Source organism: Lepidochelys olivacea (genome assembly GCF_965140295.1).
Source record: "Lepidochelys olivacea isolate rLepOli2 genome assembly, chromosome: 14".
Classification (NCBI taxonomy): Eukaryota; Metazoa; Chordata; order Testudines; family Cheloniidae; genus Lepidochelys; species Lepidochelys olivacea.
This window is the reverse complement of record NC_140424.1, coordinates 32,488,841-32,511,292: the sequence shown is the minus strand read 5'-3', so window position 1 is coordinate 32,511,292 and position 22,452 is coordinate 32,488,841. Positions and strand designations below refer to the sequence as shown.

The 22,452-nt window shown below is 53.8% G+C and overlaps 1 protein-coding gene across 1 annotated transcript in view; it reads left to right on the top strand.

The window, feature by feature from the left end:
• The window catches only part of LOC311530269 (C-type lectin domain family 2 member D-like), a gene marked incomplete at its 5' end in the record, with an annotated part of 76,594 nt that overhangs the window by 11,254 nt on the left and 42,888 nt on the right, over nt 1-22,452 (top strand). The window contains 2 exons of the mRNA XM_084646727.1: nt 17,825-17,998; nt 18,751-18,854. Of these exons, the coding sequence (XP_084502853.1) occupies nt 17,825-17,998; nt 18,751-18,854 (278 nt within the window). The remainder of the gene's footprint in view (nt 1-17,824; nt 17,999-18,750; nt 18,855-22,452) is intronic.

Here is a 22,452-nt window from a genome sequence, read left to right as displayed (position 1 = left end):
ATCAGCGGATTCGACAGAGAAGTTTTCTACCCTACAGGGACATCAAAGAAGGTCTGTTAGGAAAGCTGAGATGTTAGTCTGGAAACTGCTAAGGCAAAGAGTGTGACTTGTTAAGATTCAGTTTTAGTCACTACAAAGTGTGTTGTGTTTTGTTTCTCTCTTTGAAATTTGTCTCTTTCTCTTGCTTAGTATCACTTAAATCTCTTCTTTGTTACTATACTTCCCAAACCACCTCAGTGTTGTGTGTTCGAGTGAAGTGTGATTCTCCAGCCTACCCAACAGGCTGAGCTGTGCCCTGTCTCTCTGAAGGTAGCGAATAATTTCTGAGCGGTGCTGGGCCCAGAGTCCAAGGGCAGTTCACCAGACATCTTGTGGGAAGCACAAAGAAACCAAAGGAGCAGGAGAGATTCCGGCCCCACTGACCCATGGGAAATTCCCACAGAAGAGCCTACCCAGGGCTCTAAACACGGCCACTTTGGGTGTGTACCAGAGTTCACTCACTGCTAGATGCTGGCCAGGCCTTGTGTCATTGCTTTCTCGCTGGGCTAGCAACCCCGCTCATACTCACTCTTGCAGTTTGTTGGCTGGGAACTCAGCCCTCCAACCAGGTGACTATCCTTTACTCCACTCCTTCCTGGGTCGTGCTCTTTGCAAACAAAGTCCCAAAATGTCTTGAACAGAAACAAGGCCTTCCACCCTCGTGGGGAGTTCTTCCTCAGCCTGATTTCGGTTCGGCCTGCCCTTCTTGGGTTTCTATGGTCTTCTATGTCCCCTTCCTTAGGGACAGTGAGAGAAGCCAGTCCTACCCTGGACTCCAGGGTTTGGCCCAAGGCCATCTCCTGAACAGCTCGCTCTGCTTCTGGACTTTTGCTGCTGTTTTCCCTTGTTTCCCCTCAGGTGGGGCTCACTTGGTCATCAATTTGGCCTAGCCCCAGGCTAGGCAGCCATAGGCCAAGCCACCCTGTTAGATATCCTCCTCCTTCAAATCCGGTCCAGCCCGGCTGACAGGTTTGCTGAGGGGATGGTGAAACCCCATTGCTGATCAGAAGGAGGTCAGAGTCTGTTCCCTACGAGCTGAAGGTCCGTTTGTCCTGCTGCGGCAAGTGGAGCTGGAGAGCGGAGATGTTAGGTGAAAGAGACTGCATGATGGAGTTGGAGACTGAGGGACGGGAGCCTCCTCCCAGAAACGCTCCCAGGAGAACAGGTTTGAGGAGGAGTTCTCTGGGGAGCCTCCTGCTTGGAAAAAAAAAAGGGTGGCACACTGATGAAGATGTCTCTGTCCCAGGGATGGGGGAAGCTCCCAGCCAGGCTATGCAGCAGGGATCCCATTTCTCCCCCAAGAAACCCATTTTGCCCAAAGAAGTCAATGGCTCTTACCTCCAAGAGGGAGTGGGCTCTTCCCTCTAGGCCTCTTTGAGAACTACTACTGCTTGCACCCATCTGGGAGGCTGTCACACACCCCAGGACCTAGAAGACACGGGGGAAGGAGGCTCCTCTTCATGTCAGACTCTGAGAGCCCAGAGAAGGGCCAAAGGAAGAATAAAGGGCAGGAGATGAAGCTAGCCCGGAGCCTCTGTCCCATCCTCACCTCCTCAAAGGTGGAGCTTCCTGAGCTTCAGTTGGGCAGACAGTCTGTAGCCCTGACGCAAAGGTCCTTCTGCGCCATATGGGGCAGGAAGATCTCTGCCTGGGAGCATGGGAAATGGGATGGGGGTGAGATCAAGGAAAGAGGGGAGGGATATGGGTGTGAGGGAAAGAGCTCCTGCCCCAGATGAAGGTATCTGGGGGGCCGTGGGAAGGACACAGCTCCACAGAGAGGGGAGAGAGTTCCTGTGAGTGCCAGGGGCCTCCATTTCTGCTTCCACTCGTCCCCCATTTATAGTGAGACACAGCAGTACCTGCAGAAGGGAGCGGGACTTGCTGAACAGGGAGGGGAACCTTGAAGAGCATCAGATGAGCCACAGTCCTTGCAGCGCCTCGGGCATCTGGTGCAAGTGCCGAATCATGTGAAGCTGGCCCATGACCTTGGCTGTGACATCCTCATGCTGCAGGGGAACGAGAACATGTCAGAGACTGAGACACTCCCCAGGAATCAGGGAGGATGAAGGGCACCTGGAACCAGCACCATCATTTCCACCCAGCAGCTGCTCATGTCTGAGTGGTAGATTCACCCTCCTGACCCCCAGGATGGAGGCTTGCTGTCCTCTCTAGTGACCTTCAGTGCCAACCCCCCTCCTTGTAGGGTGAGCTCCTGCCACTTCCCCATCAGTGCCCCTGACAGCTGTTCCACCTCCAACCCACCTGGGGACACCGCTCAAGTTCGGAGGACCCTCTCTTCCACCCCTACCTCCATCCCCACCCAGGTAGGGCAGGGAGGGGGCTCTAGAAGGGTGGCGGGGGGCAGGAGGGATTCTGGCAGCAGTGAAGTGGAATGGGGAGAGCTTGAGACCTTTAACCAAGACACCCCAGTGACAAAACCTGAAACCACAGGATGGCAGCCCTGGTGAATGGGGCAGGTCAGCAGCCCCTGACGACTGAATCCTCCCAATCTCTCGAGAGCGGGTCCAGCCCTACCAGCAGCAAGACCAGCTTTCCACGCCCATGTGCCTCAGTCAGTCACCATCACCACTCAGTCCTTGGCCTCCCAGGCTGCCAGGGATGGGAGCAACTCTCGATGGTGGCTGGGGTGACATGGACACTAGGCCATGGGGAAATGGGTGCAGCTCTGTGGGGCAGGAAAGGTTCCCAGAGGGCACTTAGGGGACTCTCCTGTCCTTCCCAGGAGTGATAGCAGAGCACCACATCCTAAGAACAGAAGTCCATGAAGGCCAGAAGTCCCCACTAGGCTCCTTGCTACCAGGCCAGCAAATGGCGAGAGGATGGGAATGAGGCCCTGGGTCCCACCCCAAGCTTCTGAGTCGATTGCAGCTGCTTACCGTGTCCCCCATCAGTTGCTGGGCTTCCCCCAGGAGGGAGTAGACCAGCACCAGCCCAGCCTGGCTGACACGCAGCAGGGGGTCGTGGATGGCCAGCAATGCTGTCTGTACGAAGGATCTTCTCTGCCCGACGGAGAAGAATTTTTCAAAGACCTAAAACCAAGAGGACATGAGGCTCGAGCAGATTGCCCAGAGCCAGCCTCCAAGTCCTGGCGGTACAATGGCGTCTAGTGCCCCAAAGGGCGGGGAAGAGAGCTGCTGTGGCCAAGGCAGTTCATTCCCCAGGAGGCTTTCAGGGTCCCAGGCCTCACGGAAGCCCCTTTATTAAGAGGTGGCAGTTGCTGAGGGACCAAAGCCTCCAGTGGCTCTTTCGGGAAGGCAATTTATGGCAGGGGCCAGGATGGGCTGGAAATGGATCTCTAATGTGTGTGAGCAGGCCCACTCTGCTGTGCAGGGCACAGAGACGACAGGGGACTCTGTCTTGCTTCCAGCAGAGAGATCTCCTGCACCTCAGCGGCTAGAGGAGTGTGCGTGTGTTGTTGAGGGGAGGAGGGGGTTGGAGCTGACAGACCAAAGGTCTCTTCCCTGCAGCTTAGTGATTTCTCTCCTCGCTGGGAATGGCCTCTGCAGCTCCTTGGTTTCTTCAAGGGGAATCCAACCTGCAGCCTGACAAGAACAAGGAGACTCCTGGCCCAGTCCCAGTGTGGGACCTTTAGCACCAGCGTGTCCCACTGGTTGCTGGATGAGGAACTCTCAGCTGGAAATAAGGAGAGGGCTCTTTTCCTGTCTTCAGGAGGCCTCCACTGCAGGGAACCCAGCCAGCGACACTCCCTGAGCTGTGTCATGCCCTGGCACAGTGCCCTTACCTCCCCCACTCTGGCTGTATTCTTGTAGCCTAAGAGCCTTCTGTCCTGGTGCCAGTCATAGCACCAGAGATCTTCCGCGTCATGTATGGTCAGACCTGGAAGAGAGAGAGAGAGAGACTTTTCTCCTCATTCTGGTTGCAGTTTCTGTGTCCTTCCAATCCCATTGGTGGCTGCACAGTGGAGTGGAGAAGAACAGAGGCAGAGAGAGACTTGTCCTCCAGCTGGGGTCAGTCTGAGAGAAATGGTCTGGGGTCCCATTATGAACATATGGTCACTCTCAGTCCCCTATTGGGTTCCGTGTCCCAGCTGGGTTCCTTACCCTTCTGTTGGAGCAGCAGTTGGTAGAGCCGGTAAGTCCCCTCCCTGGCCTGCCGGCTGATGTCCTTGTCTGGATCGCTGACAAATAGAGCCAGCTGGGCCACATGGTGACCCATCTGAGGGAACTCGGCTGAGATCTAATGGAAGGGAGAGCAGAGGGGACTCCATCAGCATTTTCCTCTCAGCTCCCTGTCCGCCCTGGGCCAAAGGGCTCCTTCCCCTTAGCCCTTCTGCAGGAGAGGCTGGGGGAGAGGAGCTTGAGATCAACCCTTCATTTGCTCTGCTGCCAAGGGAGCCTGCAGCTGCTTTGGGATGCCAAGCAGGGGCTGGAGCATGGTCCCCTTAAAGGCCCAGGGACAACACTGAACCAGGACAAAAAGAAATTGTCTCAAGCCGAGCTCAGTTCTGCTCTGACTCTGCCTCCCCATGAAGAACCCTCCTAACCCACAGCCCCGGCGGCAGCAGCAGATCCTGCAGCCTGCTGGAGCCAGCCCGCCTCCCCCTGAAGCCAGCAAGCTGGGCTCAGAGCTCACTTACATCAAACTCAGGGAGGGTGACTGTGTATCTCAGCAGGGCTGTGCTGCTCCTGATAGCCCTGGCTCGTTCCTGTGACACCCGGGACACGACCCAGAGGTTGACATGCTGTGGGGAAAGGAAGCAGGTCAGACTCAGTGGCCAGCTGCTCCTGCTTTGCAAATGAGCCCCATGCCCCCAGCCCCAGGGGCCTGAGACATTCTGCGCAGGGGGAAATAGCTGAGTCATTGATGGCAGAGCTTTAGAAGGAGATTCTTTCCCCCAGGACTCAGCTTGTACCCTTCAGGTCACAACTTGTCAGCGTCTCTTTAGATTGGGACAATGTTCGGGGTCGGGGCTGGTCCCATCCTCCCAAAACTCCTGATTCCTGAACAGTTCACCAGAAAGACGACTGAACCCTCGGCCCTTCCCTGCTACGCAACTCCTTGGGGGGATGTAGGGAGTGACTGAGAGCACAATCCCCCCAGGAATTTCAGAGCAGATCAGAGGGAAGGGCTGATTCCCTGGGCTGCTCCTCTTTCTCTAGGAAGGAGCATGTGCCTCTTCTCTGAGAACCATCTCCCGAATCTCATGGGCTCTGTGTGTTGGAGGGGTGCGGGAAGGGTGGATTTTCAGACTCTCACTCCCAAGACAGCCAGGAGCCCTGTGCTTAGTGCTCAGCAGAACCAGGCAGAGTTCTGGCTTGGAGTCCCAGCTCCTTCCTCTGTCCCTCAAGAAGGAAGTACCTGACACTACATTGCACTGACCTCCCCAACCAAGGACGGCCCACTGGGGACCCAGCTAGGAGGACAGAGTAGAAAATGCATCTTCCAGTCTCTCCTTACCAGTCCCCCAAAGAGTTACGGTCAAATGGGGCTCACCTCCAAGATGAAGTGGAGCCTGTCTATGTCTGGGGACTCTGCCAGCAGGTTCCCCAGCATGGCATCCAGGACCTCTGGGATGACTTTGTGCAGAGTCTGCAAAGCATGGGTCAGAGTTAGGGAACCTGGGCCTACACCTGCCACAGGATGGGAAGAGGGGTCTCTGGGAAGCACTGGGGAGACTCCCAAACACATCTCCTGGCCTCTCTCCTTCACATCCCACTGCAGGCAATTTGCAAGAATTGATGACCCCTGGACCTTTAATCCATGAGCTTAGCAGGTCTCTGCAGAGGGCCTTGTAGGCAGAAGAGTATGAAACAGCCAAGTTGCTATGGATGGAACCTGGGCTTCTGGGCCAAACACGGCTTAGGAAAGAAAGAAAGAAAGAAAGAAAGAAAGAAAGAAAGAAAGAAAGAAAGAAAGAAAGAAAGAAATCCCGCAGGGAGGGGTAATCTCTTCCCTGCTGGAGGGAAGGATCCAACCCTGCAGCTTGTTCCATCTCCGCTACCCCACCCCTAAATCTGGAGCTCCAGCGAATCAAGGGAGTAGGGACCAAGGACTACTCTGGAAGAGGAGGAGGATGGAGGAGGAGGTACCTGGATGCCGGTGGTGTCCTTCTCCGTGCCTAGGGTGAAGACGGAGTGAAGGGCAGCTCGCAAGAGGTGGGTCTCTAGGGCTGGCTCCAGGGCAGGTTTCATGGTGCTGGCAAGAGAGAGGAGCTGGTATTAGACTGTGCAGTAGTGGGTGGGACTGTCGCCAACACAGACACCAAGCCACAGGGATAGAGGCACAGGCTGGCGAGAATGGAAACTGAGGCACTTCGCTAGGGAATGACAAGGCCAAGGTGTCCCAGACAGACAGTGGCAGGACAGGAATAGCTGCTGTTCCCTGGAGCCTGCTGCCCCTCCTGTATCGGAGCCCGGGAGTGAGCCCCTCCCCAAGGCCCCTGTCATGTTATGGGAGTGAAAAGAAGAGCCCTGCCAGGAGAGAGTGACCCTCCCCACCCCACCATCTCTGCCAGAGGCGCCACTCTTGGGAGGTGACTTGGGAGGGACAGTGACGGTGACTCCCAGCCTTGGGCCTGAGCAGCACTGGGGTGAGGGGAGCCGGCAGGGTGGGGGGGTGGGGCTGTCTCAGTACCAGAGGTAGCCCACTGCAGCCAGGGAGTGGGCGAGGACGGCGCTGGGTGACGAGTCATCGGGAAGCTCCTCGATGAGCTCCTGTGAGACGTGAAAGAGACAAAGGAGCGTGTGAGATTCACGCCCGACTGACGCCTCCCAGTGAGGAGATGACACAGCCAGTGCCCGACATGGCCAGCAGGATCCCCCACCACCTCCCGCTCCTCCAATTCCTTCCTGCCCATCCGACTTGTCCCCCTTCTCGGATTCCTGCCCAGCTCACTCCCAATCCCCTTCTCTCCTCCTCCCTGTCAAAACTGCCCCCATTCAGCCCCATCCCGACGATTGAGCTGGGACCATGAGATTCCTTGTCCCCCACTCTCAGCTGCCCCCCAGCCCCACAATTCTCCCCCTCCCTCCAGCTGCCGTATGGCGTGTCTCACTCACCACGATCCTCTTCACCACAGCAGCCTTGCAGCAGCGCGGCTCCAGCGTGTCCTCCCCTCTCTCCCGTGCAGCCAGACATGCGGGGTAGATGGCCTGAAGGAACAGGAGCTGCTGCCCCTCATCCTGTACCCACCGGGAGTGGGGTATAGCGAGAGACAACCTGTTAGCTAGGGACCTTCCTGCCCCACCCACACCAGCTCCAGGGCTCAGGCCTCAATGGGGGATTGTGGGGACCCACCTATTGTCCAAATCCCCCACCACTCCTACACAAGCAGGATCAGGAACTGGGACAGTGCCTGTGCGGGGAGATGACTTTGGCTGTTGTGGGACACCCCATCTTGGGGGTCCCACATCATGGATGTAAAAGGGTCCCATTGGGGGTGGTGGATCAGGAGGCACAAGACCCTCGGCAGGGGGTGGGGATGCTGGGAAGGGACAGGGCAATCTTGGTTCAAGCCCAGGTGGGGAACATTTGTACCTTATCTCTGCACTGGAGCTGCTCTCGGATGACCTTGAGAGCAGCTTCATCTTTGGCCACGTCCACCCCTTCCTCGTGCTCCGAATCCAGGGGGGTCCCTGCACCAGGGAGGGAAGGACAGGGGCGTGGTGGGCAGAGCAGGATTCAAGACCCCCCTTCCCACCTCAGGCACCCAGGGCAGATGGGGCCCCAAACCTCCCTCTCAGGGATGCCTTCAGCCCCCAACAGCTGCAGAAGCCCAGAGCAGAGCCCCCCTCCACTGGCCAGGACTCCAGGGGAGGTGCCGATTCCCCCGGCCCTGGAGCAGCAAGGACCAAAGTGGCAGCAGCTCTTCACACCCCCACCCCCAGGTCCCCGTGCGGAAGGGGCAGCTGTGTGATGGCTGCTGCTGTCCGTGGGGTTCGCGGGGCTCAGGCCAGACACCTGGGCTGGGGACCTCCCCCACCCCCGTATCCCTGGGAGAGTGTCTGGGCCCAGGGTGTTCACATCCCGTCCTCACCCCTCCCTCAGCCCAGCCCGGCTCCTCACCTGGAACAAAGCAGTGGCCTCCATTGGCCTGGCTGCTGCCAGAGGCCCAGGTGCTGCCGCTGTCCCAGGCTGAGCTGCCGGTGCTGGGACAGGGACCTTCCCCCTCCTGGCCGGCGGGGGCTGGAAGGTCCTCAGAGACCGGGCAGGGCGATGCCTCCTGATGGGAAGGAGGTCTGGGCTCCTGGGGCCGCTGCTGCCCACACAACAAGCCCCAGAGCCACCCTGCCCGGCGCCCCTCCTGGGCTGGGTCCTGTCTGCCAAACCGCAGCCTGGGCCAGCTCCATTGGGGCCTGGTCGGGGCCTCTCCCAGCTCGGCACCTGCGCCGGGAGCCGGGGTCCTTTTCCAGAAGGCCGGGCACTTCCGCCGTCTGGCCTGGACGGGAGCTGCTTCCCCGCCTGCAGGGATGCAGGGGTTGCTCTGCCCCTTGGGAAGACGGCAGCTGCTTCCCTCAGGCTCTGGGGCCACCTGCAGAGCCTTCCTCCGCAACATCCGCAGGAGCCTGGCCATCCTGGAACCGAGCGGGGAGCAGGGGTGAGACTGGGCTCAAGGCAGCCTTTCACTCCTGGGCCTTTTCCGTCCCTCCTCCTCCCTCCTCCAACCACAGCCGCCCCCTCTGCCCGCACAGGAGTGCAGGGAATGCCATCTACACACACGGGCAGGAGTTCATTGCATGATCCGCTCCCAACGTTCCCCCTCGTAATCCCTGCTGCTGCAATAGCCAGGAAGTCTCATCCTTTTCCAGCAATGAGGTCAGTCCCAAAGACCATCGGTTACTCTGGAGAAGCAGTCCCCTCCTGTCGTCCCAGGCCACTCTCCCGCCCAGGCTAGAGAAGGAACAGAAGCCAGGAGTCCGGACTTCTCCTGGGAAATCATTCCTCACATCAAAGTCACAAAGGCCCTCGGCACAGGAAGCACAGAGCCCTCCTCATTCCCCATTGATTTCCAGGCTCAGCAGCTCACAGGGTCTGGCTCACCTCAGAGACTCTCAGCCTGGGGAAGGGTTGGGAGGGAAGGGCTGGGAGGGGAAGGGCTGGGAAGCCCCATTGCTGGAACCTTTCCAAACACACTGGAGACGGCTCTGGAGAAGCCCCTGCCTGGCCTAAGAGTGAGGGGCTCTTGGGGGCTGTTTGCAAATGAAATCCCCCTTTGGAGATAGTCTCTCCCCCAGACAGAGAGGGGAACACACCGAGGAACCCGAATGCCACTCACGTGCTCTCAGTGATGGTACAATGGATGGCGGATGTTCAGGGTCAGCAGACGTCCCTCACCCTCCTCCTCACTCTCCAAGCCCAAGGCAGGCTGGAGAGTGTGGTGACCTCAGGAGTTACCCTGCCCAGCCAGCAGGCAGGGTGATGACACGAGGGCGATAGACTGGCTGTGAAAACAAGAGTCTGTCTGATTGCCAAGGGACGGAGAAACTCAGCCAGCAGCAGGGGGTGCAGAACACGGCCCTAGGGCGGAGGTGACAGCGCCTCCGGGATCCTGACATCCCAGCACTTTACTCACCTTCCTGGAGCCTCCCAAACCCACTGGGCTGTAGCCATGGGACCCCAACCCTACTGACGGCAAACGGGCCTCAGCTGCGACCACAGGGTCACACCGAGTGTCAGAGCCATGGATGGACCCCTTCACTGACCACTGCCGCACACTCCCTCCCACAGCTGGCAATTGCAACCAGGCCCTAATGGCTGGTCCCCCTGCCTTTGAGAGAGAGTGTCACTCCTGCTTCCATTGCTGCCTCTTGATCTGTGGGACTTTGGGCAAGTTGTTCCCCCTCTCTATGGCTCTCTGGGACTCACATTCCTGAATGGGCTTTATAAAAGACAATGGTTAAAGTTTGGCCCCAACTAGTTCTTGTTTCTCGAGACTATCCATTTTAGCAAAGTTTAGAGTTCTTGACATTCAACACCTGGAAACATCCCTTTCTCCTTCGCAGATGGCCTTAACATCCCTTATCTCACCCAGGCTTCCTGCTGCCTGGAGTTAGAGAATTGACCCTGTTCCCATTGGACCTACCCAAGGTGTCACACAGCGAAGCGGTGACAGAGCCAGAAAGAGAAGACAACTGTCCTGATTCCTGTTCTAACTAACAGACAACAACCCCCCAGAGGCAGGGATAAGGCCCAGGAAATAAGGTGTGAACATTTTCATGGAAACCTTTTTCTGTCAGAAAATCCATTCAAACGAAACCACTTTGTTTCTTGAAATCATAACAAGTAGGATGAAAATTCTTTGCAAAAATATCTGTTTGCAAAACAAGAGCATCTCCTGTCCGTCACAGTGCATTCAACTGTCTCGTCATACACAAAGGGGAGACACTATGCTCTAGAAAATTGGATGAGATGCTTCAGTCTGAGCTAAGTAGTTGCTGCTTTTCACAATTTCAAAACAATAAAATACAAATCAAATTGAATATTAGGTTATAATCTGATATGGCTCAGTGTGATAGGACACCCCCTAGTCTGCACTGCTCCGAGTGACACTCTTCAGTTGATCCCCAGCATCCACCCATGGCGAGGTAGGTGGGAGAGGATTGTTATTCCTTCTTGACAGAAGGAGAAACGAAGGCTGAGAAAGGAGCAGGGACTTGTCTTAGCTGATGAAGCCAGTCAGTAGCAGAATTGCTCTCAAATGAGCTACAGACCAACAATTGTTCATAGTAATTATTCAGCAATTATTTCAGAAGAACTGGAATGTTCGAGAGGATCATGAACTGCTCCGAGACAATGAATGGAGAGCAGCATCCACATTGGTCAAACGTATAACTGGTTGTGACTTATTTGCTTGGTCATAAAAGAGAACAACAAAGACCAGAGTTTCCTCCCTGTCAATAGCCCCCTCCTCAGCCAATCAAGGTTGAGACTTTGAGGGGTGGGAGGCTAAGGGTTCTCATTAAATAGCCCAAAGAATGGCCCCGGTCACCACCGAGGGGATCACTCTCGGAGCACTAGTCCAGTCTCACCTCTCTGTGAGGGCCTCCCACAACCCCCCCGGACCCTGCTCCACACACAGAGCTCCTGGTGGTGGGAGGAGAACAGAGGAAAAGGACAAAGGAAGCAAGAAGAGAAAGGTAGGAGGGACAGAGGAAAAGGGAAAACAAAAAGGAGAAACCCCAATGTCCCCAGTAATTCTAAGGGACAAAATCCTAGGTCGGAAATAAAATACTGCCCCCACAATCTAATGTTTTCCTTTCCTAAAAATCAGCCAGCACCTGATGGATCAGACTGAACAGGTTCCAAACCTCTCCGAGGCTCTTACCTTCTATACAGGGACGTCTGTTTTCGAGCAAATCCACTAAAAGAAAAGGAGAAAACTCCAAAGAGGGTCCTCCTTGCGCTCACGTACGTGCAAGTGAATGCTCTCTCAGTCCTCCAGGAGAGACCTCGAGAACGAGACGTGCTGAAGCAAAGCCACAGGGATCTCCGAGCTTGCCCCTGTCCTGCACCCCTGTCCTGCCTGGCTGATGTCAAGTTCTCTCTGTGAGGTCATCGCCTCCCCACCACCTTTGTCCAATAGGCTGAGGTCCTGCCAAAGGCTCTTGTGCTGTCACTGCCACACCCACCACTCCCTTGCAGTGCTGATGTCCTGCCCCTGTCCAGCTACATTGGATGTTTCAGCCGCTTCCCCTGGATCACCCCACTCAATGTCACTTCCTTGTGGGGTGACACCGACTACATAGTAGAACACAGAAGTTCTTCCCCAGGCCGCAATTAGGTTTTCACAAGTTAGTTGACTTTATGGCCAGAAGGAACCATTCGAGCATTTAATCTGATCCCCTGCGTATCCTAAGGCCTCCTGTATGTCAGAAGAGCTGGGCTTTTCTTTTACTCAAACATTTTCCAGAAAGGCATCTAGTCTTTATTCGAAGAGATCAAGAGATGGAGAAGCCATCATTTCTCTTGGTACTTTGTGCCAATGACAAACCACCTGTTAGGATATAGATATTCAGGCCTGTCTGTAAAGGCCTATACTCTAAGAATTTAGGTGTATTCTTATCACTTGGCTAGTGATAGAGGTATAAAAGAAAGAATCAAAATCACTGTCTGCTGGTGTAAGGGCCTTCTCTTACTGTGACAGTCTGAGGCCCTGTTCTTAGGCTAAGGCCTTTGGCTAAGCAGCAGAGGCAGCCATAAGCTGGGAAGCGAATGGTCACATCCTCACATTCCAAACTAGTCACATTGAAATAAGGTGCTATTGGGCTGTCAGGCACTATCAGGACAGGATTGTATTCCTATCACCTCCAGAGAAAGGGAAGTGCCTAGAAAATGTGAAAGGAAACTTAGTTTGATAGCATCCTGTCTGGCAAGAACTCACTTATCAATAGCTGGGATGTTAAATCCTCACTTCTGTATCGTTTTGTCATTATAGTTCCCACTTTGCTGTTGTTTGTCTGTATAATCTCTGTCTGGTTCTGTGATTGTTCCTGTCTGCTGTATAATTAATTTTGCTAGGTGTAAACTAATTGAGGTGGTGGGATATAATTGGTTACATAATCATGTTACAATATGTTAGGATTGGTTAGTTAAATTTCAGGAAAATGATTGGTTAAGGTATAGCTAAGCAGAACTCAAGTTTTACTATATAATTTGTAATCAATGGGGGGTGGGCATGTGGGTGTGTGAGATGGGAACAGGGAATGGGGGTAAGAAAATTGGAATAATGTTTTGCTAAAGGGGGAGATGGGAACAGGGAATGGGGGTAAGAAAATTGGAATCATGTTTTGCTAAAGGGGGAAATGGGAACAGGGAATGGGAGTAAGGAAGTTGGAATCATGCTTGGCTAAGGGCAGGAATCGGAACAGGGACATAGGTGTAAGGCTCTGTGGTGTCAGAGCTGGGAAGGAGGATACTAAGGAAGGAAACTGGAATCATGCTTGCTGGAAGTTCACCCCAATAAACATCGAATTGTTTGCACCTTTGGACTTCGGGTATTGTTGCTCTCTGTTCATGTGAGAAGGACCAGGGAAGTAAGTGGGTGAAGGAATAAGCGCCCTAACACCACCCTCTTACAAATCTGGGTCTTATTGTCATTATCCTTTTTCTGATTTCTGCTTCCATGGGGTTTTGTCATGCCTTTCTCTGAGACATAAAAGAGCCCTTTTATACTCAACATTTTCTCTCCATGAAGTCAAGCAACTCACTTCTCATTCTTCTCTTGTATATACTAAGCAGATTGAGCTTTTTCAATGTCTCATAATAGGGCATCATCCCCATCACTCAGTTATGAATCTTTTCTGCACCCTCTCCAATTGTTTTAACATAATATTCAAAATGTGGACACAAGAACTGGATTCAACATTCCAACATCAGTCTCACCAATGCTCTTTCACTTCCCTTTCCATCCTCACTACTCTATCCAGCCAAGAATGGCTTTAACCTTTTTTAACACAGTTTCACATTGACAGCTCATGTTGAACAGCTTGTCCACTATGACCCCAAAATCCTTTTCAGGGTCACTGCTTTCCAGCGGATTGTCCCCAATTCTGTAGGGTGCCGCCTGACTCCTTTGTTACTGGAGGTATGGGGTTGCATTTGGCTTTATTAAAACCTAATTCTTTAGTAAGTATTTTAGAAGAACTAGCCCATTAGAGAGAGAATCGTGAATTACTCCAAGACAATGAATGGAGAAAAGCGGCAAGAGCAATCAAATACATGTTTGGTTACGCCCTATTTCCTTGGTCTTAAAAGAGTGTAACAAGGACCTGAGCCTCCTCCCTCACAATAGCCCCAAACTCCCCCAATCAGCATTGAGACTCTGAGAAGCAGAAAGCTGAGAGTTCTCACCAGATGTCCCGGGTCACCACCGGAGGGAGTCACTCTTAGAGCACTATTCCAGCCACATGTCTTTGGGAGGGCCTCCCGCAATGAGAGTTGGAGTGCAACCCCCCCTCCCCCCCTCCGTCCCCAACTCCACACGCACAGACAGGTCCTGGTGGTGAAAGGAAAGCAGGGGAAAAGGACAAAGATGCAAGAGAAGACGAGAAAGGAGGGAGAGACAGGAAAAGGGAAAACAAAAAGGAGAAACCCCAATGTCCCCAGTAATTCTAAGGGACAAAGTCTTAGGTCAGAAATAAAATGCTGCCCCCGCAATCTAGTGTTTTCCATTCCTAAAAATCAGCCGACACCTGATGGATCAGACTGAACAGGTTCCAAACCTCTCTGAGGCTCTTACCTTCTATACGGGGACGTCTGTTTTCGAGCAAAACCACTAAAAGAAAAGGAGAAAACTCCAAAGAGGTTCCTCCTTGCGCTCACGAATGTGAAAGTGAATGCTCTCTCAGTCCTCTAGGAGAGACCTCGAGAAGGAGACGTGCTGAAGCAAAGCCACAGGGATCTCCGAGGTTGCCCCTGTCCTGCACCCCTGTCCTGCCTGGCTGATGTCAAGATCTCTCTGTGAGATCATCGCCTCCCTACCACCTTTGTCCAATAGGCTGAGGTCCTGCCAAAGGCCCTTGTGATGTCACTGCCACACCCACCCCTCCCCTGCAGTGCTGATGTCCTGCCCCTGTCCAGCCACATTGGATGTTTCAGCTGCTTCCCCTGGATCACCCCACTCAATGAGCGTTCATTGTGGGCTCAAGCCGAACACAGTAAAACATCAGAGGCTTCTCCCCATGCTACGCTCATTTTTCATCAATTAGCAGACTTTATGGACAGAAGAGACCATTAGAGCGTGTCATCTGACCCCCTGCATATCACATGCTTTCTGTAGAGCATAGGAGCTAATTTTTGACTACACACGTTCCAGAAAGGCATCTAGTCTTCATTAGAAGACATCAAGAGGTGGGGAATTCCCACCACTTCCCTTTCTAGTTTCTTCCTTTGGTGATTCGTCCTCACTGTTGAATATGTGTGCCCTCTTTCTAATACGAATTGGTCTCTTTTGAGTTTCCAGCCACTGGGTCTTGTTATGCTTTTCTCTGATAGATTAATGAGCCCTTTAATACCCAATATTTTCTCTCCATGAAGTCACTTCAACACTTCAATGATGTCACCACCCAATCTTTTTTATAATCTAAACAGGCTGAGCTCTTTCAATAGCTCACTAGCATCTGCCAGGAAGGGAGTCCCCACAGAGGGACACCATAATCTCCCAGGGAGGGAAAAGGCTCTCACTGCCATTTCTTAACCTCATGGGGTGTTCTCCTGCTCTGCCAACCCCACCCCTTTTTCAGTATCTCCAGGTGCCTGAGGGAGCAGGAACCAGAGGCCATCCTGCAGCTGGGACAGAGATGGAGGTTGATGACCTACCTGCCCATGGTGACCATGGTGCAGGACAGCCCTCAGGACATGTGAATGCAGCTCCAGATCTGGGAGCAGCTTCCCTTTGCTGGCACGAGACCTTGCAGGTTGCGGTGGGTGAGACAGGCACTAACTTTTGGAAACCCTCAGTGGGCTCAGAGGGTAATGGTTTGTAGAAAGTGGTGTTGGAGAGCTTTACAAAAACTAGACAAGAACGGTGCATGTTCCAGGGCAGCTCCAGCCCCGGTGCTGTCAGTGAGACATGTCCTCCCAGCCCTGCCTGACGGGTCTTTCTGTTTCAGACCCTCCTTGGAACTGCAAGAAAAGTTCAACCTGTAGAGTTGTGGTTGCAGTGATAGTTGTATGGTCTGCGTTGATTGCTGCCATCATTGCTCTGGCAGGTGAGTTCCCAGCTTCCGCCCCGCTCCCTTCCCCTCCATCTACGATCTCCGCGCATCCCATTCCCCCGTGACCTGCCACAATCACTCTCTCCTCCCGGCCTGTCCGGCTTCTGCCCCTGGGGCAGAGGATTCCTGGGGGATCTTCCTCCCAGACCCCTGCACCTGGGCACTCTCTGTGTCAGGACGATCTGACTGACATTAGTCCCCCCAGCCCATCTCTGAGCACTTTGGACCCAAGTCACCTTTGCCACGCGCCATGAAGCAGTCCCTGACCAGGGTGTCCAGTGGGACAGAGTGCAGCGCATCCCTGAGCCCTTTGCCTTCCCTGTGTTGCTCTGAGGTTACCAGCTTGGCCTTCCTGGATCTTCAGGTCATGCCTGTGGCCGGGCGGCAGGTGCTGCCGTGTTATTGAAATGAGCCATAGAATTAAGTCAAGACCCCTCCACCAGCGCAGTGTGGAAACCCCCCAATCGCTGAGCTTGGCCAGGAAGGGTCCCTTAGCACCATTCACTCCCCCGGGCTGCACAGACAGCGTGTGCTCATGCAGAGGGCGTCTGTTTGCGGTGAACATGAACCCTGTTGTATCCCCCCGTTGTCTGGGACAGGGCGTGCTGGGGAATGTCGGGGGTGGGATTTCTCTATTGTCCTGGGATCCGATCACTGGGCCCCAGGAGGGTTTAGCAGCTGGCAGAGGGGATTGAATCCAGCTCCGTCTGCATTAGGAATCCTCTGTGCCGATGTCATGACGTCCGTGTAGTTGAATTGGTGCAAACCGCTAAAGCAGACGCACTGCACTGGTGCACAAAGGAGCTTGCCTTGGTGCAGTTCGCTGCAGGAAGTTACCAGAGCGAGCCGCACTGCTCCAGCGCATCTCTAGGAGGTGTTTGCCCTGATGTCACTGCGTCACTGTGATTATACTGGTGCAGATTGCTCGGATACAGATGCGCCCTGAATCCCAGCTCCCTGCTGTAATGGCAGGCTGTTGCAATGGGCAGCATTGGTTCTCGCTGTGTAAGGTGGGAATCTGTGAGCTTAGGGTTGGTTACACACCTGCAGGTGCAGGGAGCTCTGCAGAACATGTGGCATCTGAGCTGGAGATGGATGGTGGAGACAGCCTGTGCCATCAACTGTTAGTCACCGACTTCTCTGCTCAGTTCAGTAGGGCAGGGGTGTGGGCTACCGTGCACTGGACAGTGAAATCTACAGGGTCAGACATGCCTTGTGAGTGAGGTGAACACATGCTCGCTTTCTGATCACCGCTGCCACGTTTCCTAACTCTTCCCAACTTAGAGTGTCTGTTCCTCGCTGAGCGCCAGCCACATGGGAAGTCTTGAAAACCAGCTACCGAGTTACTGTGGTGCAAACAAAAGTGACATGCTCGAAAACATCTGGAGGGGTTTGAGTCCAACTCCTCTCAACTAGACAGGCCTTTCAAATCCTCTTTGGTGTCACTTATGGGTGACCCCACTGCTGCTCTTTCATGGCTCTGAAAGGGTTACACTGCCATGAGGGCTTCCAGAAAGTGCCTTTCTTGCTGCTGTGTTTGGGGAGAGAAAAGTCTGCAGGTAGGAGGTGTATTAAATTCCATCATTCCTGGCCCACAGTGCAACAGGTCACTTCCCGTGGCTGTGGTTTCTGGCGCCCCCTTGTGGCTTTCATGTCCCTGAGTGAAAGTTCCCACATTCTTCTCAGTTGTTCACCTGCTGTTTGTTGCTAGGTTGAACGTCCAGCTGTTGATCTTGTGCCTGGGGTGAAATGCTCTGAGCTGTGTCAGTCCCTCCCAGGCTGGGAGTGTCCCTGGAATCCTTCTTGCCAGGCAAATTTACAGTGACAAACGTCTCCGTCCCCCTGCATCTGATTGCAGTGGACCAGCCCCAGCTGGGGGTCCCAATGGGCTTGGCAAGCCGGTCAATTGACTACCTGTTTGGCCGCAGTCAAATGCTCCAGCGAGAGCCCTGGGGGTAGGAGGCAGCCTGCCTTTCGGATTGCGTCTTGGAGCCTCACTGGTGTTTTCCAGAACTTGGTTTCATTGTTTTGCCTTTTTTTTCTGAGCTAAAATAACTCAGTGAAGTACATTCTCAGCGCTGACCTCTCAGCTTTCATCAGCTGATCTGTGCCCCCCTGCGAGCCCCTCGTGCCCGGACGGCTGGATGGGATACCGAGGGAAATGCTACTATTTCTCAGAGACGGAAGGGAGCTGGACCGAGAGCCGAAGCCGCTGCTCTGCCCCGGGTGCCTCCCTGGCTGGGATCGACAGTGAGCAGGAAACGGTGAGAGACTCTCAAGTTGCCAGACACTAATCTGGGCACAGGGATGGCTGCTGCAGCAGGACCTGGGCTCTGCCCCGTGGGGTGAGGAGTAGCTGTGAGCCCTCCCGTGCTGGGAGGCCGGAGTGAATGAACTTCCAGCCGCTGAACGCCAGCCCTGGCTGGGCCCAGGGCCCTACTGTCTGTGTGTGATCACAGGGATTGCCCATTCTCCGCTGCCCCCCTCCCCAAATAGGGAGACAGCTTCTGTCTAGGGCAGGGCTGGCTCAAGCATCTCCTGGCCTGCTGGCTGCTGGAGTGGGACTGAGAACCCAGCCAGTGCTCCTGTTGTGGGGATGGGAAAGGAGCAGCCAGCTGAGGAGGCGGGGGAGGAGGGGATCCTTTCACATTGACCCCTCCCACTTCAGCTTGCCTCCCTCCCTCCTCCTGCCTTGCTGGGGTGAGCGGTGGCTGCTCTGTGAGAAGAGACGTCTCTGCAGAGAGCTCAGACCCAACAGCTGCCCCCAGCTCAGGGGGACTTGGGGTGTGGGTGACTGGGAGCACCGGGGTGGGGCTGCTGTGTGCGGTGGGAGGGTTAAGACTGCCCGGGTGATCTTGTGCTTTGCAAGAGGGAGGGGAAAATCCCCCCCCTGAAAATAAACTGAGCACCCTTCAATATGTGACTGGGATTCTCTGCAGCACAGAGCCCTGGAGGGGCGGTGGGGGGGAGCATGGGAGGTGGGGCTGATACCTGCTGTCCCTCAGCTTTCTTTAAGGCGTTCCTGCTGCGCCATAAGGGTGTCTATGACCATTGGATCGGCCTCTGGAGGGAGCAGGGTCAGCCCTGGAAATGGGCCAATGGCACCAAATTCAACCACCTGTGAGTCTCTCTCACCCCTCTGGACTAATTCCCTGGGCTTGGGGATTCTGGTGTCTGAGCGGTTTGAGCTCAGGTAGATCCACCATTCAGTGCTAGTGAAACCACCAGACACGACCCTGGTCCGTTCGCGTCCTGCGTGTATCGGAGACTGATGGGAGCCGGCGTGTCCCTGAACTCTCGGCTCCTCCCCGCAGCACGGTGCTGGGCCGGAGACAGAGCCCGCCATAGCCAGAGGTGCCCTCGCAGCGCGCTGGGATTTCAGCTGGGACACTCGCTGTTCTCCCCCAGCCCTCTTCAGCAAGGTCCCTGGCGTGTCTGACCCCCCTTGGGGAAAGGAGGCAGCAGGGAGCTCAGGTTAACAGTGGCTGCTAGAGAGGGCAGCATGCCGAGCACTGCATGGCAGGTGCAGGTCCCGCTGGGGATTGCAGCCGGCAGGTTTGAGTGACTTGGCTGGTGAGGCCTCTGAATCCGCAACAAGGCACCGATGTTGAAGGAGCCTGCGGTTCACAGGTGCTGGACGCCTGGGGCTCCCACGGGAACGGGGTACAGTAGTGATGGCTGCCCAACACCCCGCGATGGGTTTCAGTGGGCTCCAAGTGTGATCACAAAACCAGCGCTGCTTGAACCCTGGGACTTCAGCAGTAGAAGCATGAGCCTCTGCCATAGGAGCGAAAGAATCCACTTCTTTAACTGAAACTCCCCCCCGATTGATAAAGCTCTTTTGCAGGCCAGCCATTAGAGGGGGATGGAGACCCCCCCCCACTTCTCTGGTCTGGGTTACTTCAGTACTTTGAAAAATCAGGCTCTTTTGGCGCTGGGTCAGGGCTCCCCAATGGACAGTCCCCATTCTGCTGTATTGGACCCAACCTTTGGATCCCACCTGCTTCCAGCCTCACTGGGTCTGAAGAGCTACCAGACACTGTCCTGAGTTCGAGCCTCTGTGGCATTCTCCTGGGGTACAGACTCCCTGTCTGGTATGCTCCTTAGGATGTGGGACCCTGCAGATCAGCTGCTGTAGGATCCAAAACCAGTGCTGAACCCTCCCAAATCTCCCGAGAGGCATGTTGTCCCTAGAGCTCCACCCTCCACACCAGATGAACTCTGGGAGACTCACGTGAGGGTTACAAACAAGGAACACATGCTTTCACAAAGGAACTTCTTCAACACTCTCTTTTTCCCCCATGCCCAATGGAAAGCTCAAGAGTTATAGATCAACGGAGAAGGAAACCCCTGAATGCAATTTCTTCTTTCAGTGTCATCTTGGTTCTGCTCCATGTGTTTCAAGGAGGCGAGATCCTTCCTGTCCCCCGCTTTTCCTGCTCAGTCGTCTGGTTCTGGTGATGGTCTGCCCCTCTTGTTAGAGGGCCGGTCCCTTTTGACAATCAGTCTAACAAATTCTCTCTGTCCTGCTGGGGACTGTCCATTCTCCAGCACCCCTGTGGGCTGCTCAGCATAGAGGGTCAGGAACAGTCAGCGGTTCTGCAAAGCCCCCGCTGTCCTGAGCTCTGTACCTGAGGGGCTGGGAGAGTAGCTGCTCCGCACTCAGGCCTGCACTGTGGAGAACGGCTCCCCTGGCTGGGACTGGTGTGAAATGCCCAGCCTCTGCCTGACTGCAGCTCCCTGGCTTCTGTGTGGCAGGTTTCACTTAAGAGGAGGAGGTGACTGCGCATATCTGAACGACGAGAAAGGGGTCAGCAGCTCACGGTGCTACATGGGAAGACGGTGGATCTGTAGCAAACCTGAGGTGTATGTGATGGTGTCATAAATATAAAGGGAAGGCTACACACCTTTAAAATCCCTCCTGGCCAGAGGAAAAATCCTTTCACCTGTAAAGGGTTAAGAAGCTAGGATAACCTCGCTGGCACCTGACCAAAATGACCAATGAGGAGACAAGATACTTTGAAAAGCTGGAAAGAGGGAGAACATCAAAGGGGTCTGTGTCTGTCTGGGTGAGGCTTTTGCCAGGGACAGAACAGGAATGGAGTCTTAGAACTTAGTAAGTAATCTAGCTCGATATGCGTTAGCTTATGACTTCTTTAAATGGCTGATAAAATAAGTTGAGCTGAATAGAATGAATATTCCTGTCCGTGTGTCTTTTTGTAACCTAAGGTTTTGCCTAGAGGGATTCTCTATGTTTTGAATCTAATTACCCTGTAAGGTATTTACAGTCCTGATCTTACAGAGGTGATCCTTTTCTTTTTACTGTTTCTTCTATTAAAATGTTTCTTTTCAAGAACTGAATCCTTTTGTCATTGTTCTAAGATCCAAGGGCTTGGGTCTGTGGTCACCTATGCAAATTGGTGAGGATTTTTACCAAACGTTCCCCAGGAAGTGGGGTGCAAGGTTTTGGGGAGGATTTTGGGGGGAAAGACGTTTCCAAACACCACTTTCCCAGAAACCCGGTTAAACTTTTGGTGGTGGCAGTGGAAGTCCAAGGGTCAAATAGTTTGTACCTTGGGGAAGTTTTAACCTAAGCTGGTAAAGTAAGCTTAGGAGGTTTTCATGCAGGTCCCCACATTTGTACCTTAGAGTTCAAAGTGGGGAAGAAACCTTGACAGATGGGAAAAGAGACCGCACTCGAAAGGGGCTCAAAATGAGACTCCTAGAAGTGACACTTATACAACTCACACCTACTTGAACAAGCCAAGATCTCAATATCAGGCAGTGGGGCCCTCAAGCAATAAGTGTGTCTCGTTTAAACTCCGTATGTGCCTTCTGCTTTTGAACCTTTTAAACTCAGGGTTACGTTGTCAAGCTTTTCTCTGCAGCTGAGAGGGAGTGATCTCATGAGAAGGAGTCTTACCTCATTCCCCAGCATGTGGCTAAGGGAAGGCCTTGTTCATTTAGACTCCAGAACAGCATTTCTCAAATGCAGCCACCAGCTGATTGTTTTGCAGCCGCAAGAGCCTCCAAAGTGCCCCAACAATCGCTCAGATGTTAAGTATTAAAGGTGTCTTCTAAATGCCATAAATCCTCATGCGTGCTCCCTTTTAAATAGTACCATGCCGGCAGAGCTGAGCTACATAGGTGTGGTTTTCTTTCAAGTCACAAAGTGTATTCTTTGGCTAAGAACATAAGAACGGCCATACTGGGTCAGAGCAAAGGTCCATCCAGCCCAGTATCCTGTCTGCCAACAGCGGCCAACGCCAGGTGCCCCAGAGGGAGTGAACCTAACAGGCAATGATCAAGTGATCTGTCTCCCGCCATCCATCTCCACCCTCTGACAAACAGAGGCTAGGGACACCATTCCTTACCCATCCTAGCTAATAGCCATTCATGGACTTAACTTCCATGAATTTATCCAGTTCTCTTTTAAACCCTGTTATAGTCGTAGCCTTCACAACCTCCTCAGGCAAGGAGTTCCACAGGTTAACTGTGCGCTGTGTGAGGAAGAACTTCCTTTTATTTGTTTTAAACCTGGTGCCCATTAATTTCATTTGGTGGCCCCTAATTCTTGTGTTATGGGAACAAGTAAATAGCTTTTCCTTCGTCACTTTCTCTGCACCACTCATGATTTTATAGACCTCTAACCACTGTGTTTACATCTCATGTTATTGTAGCTCTGTAAGTGGCTATGGGCCATCTCACTGCGTGGTGT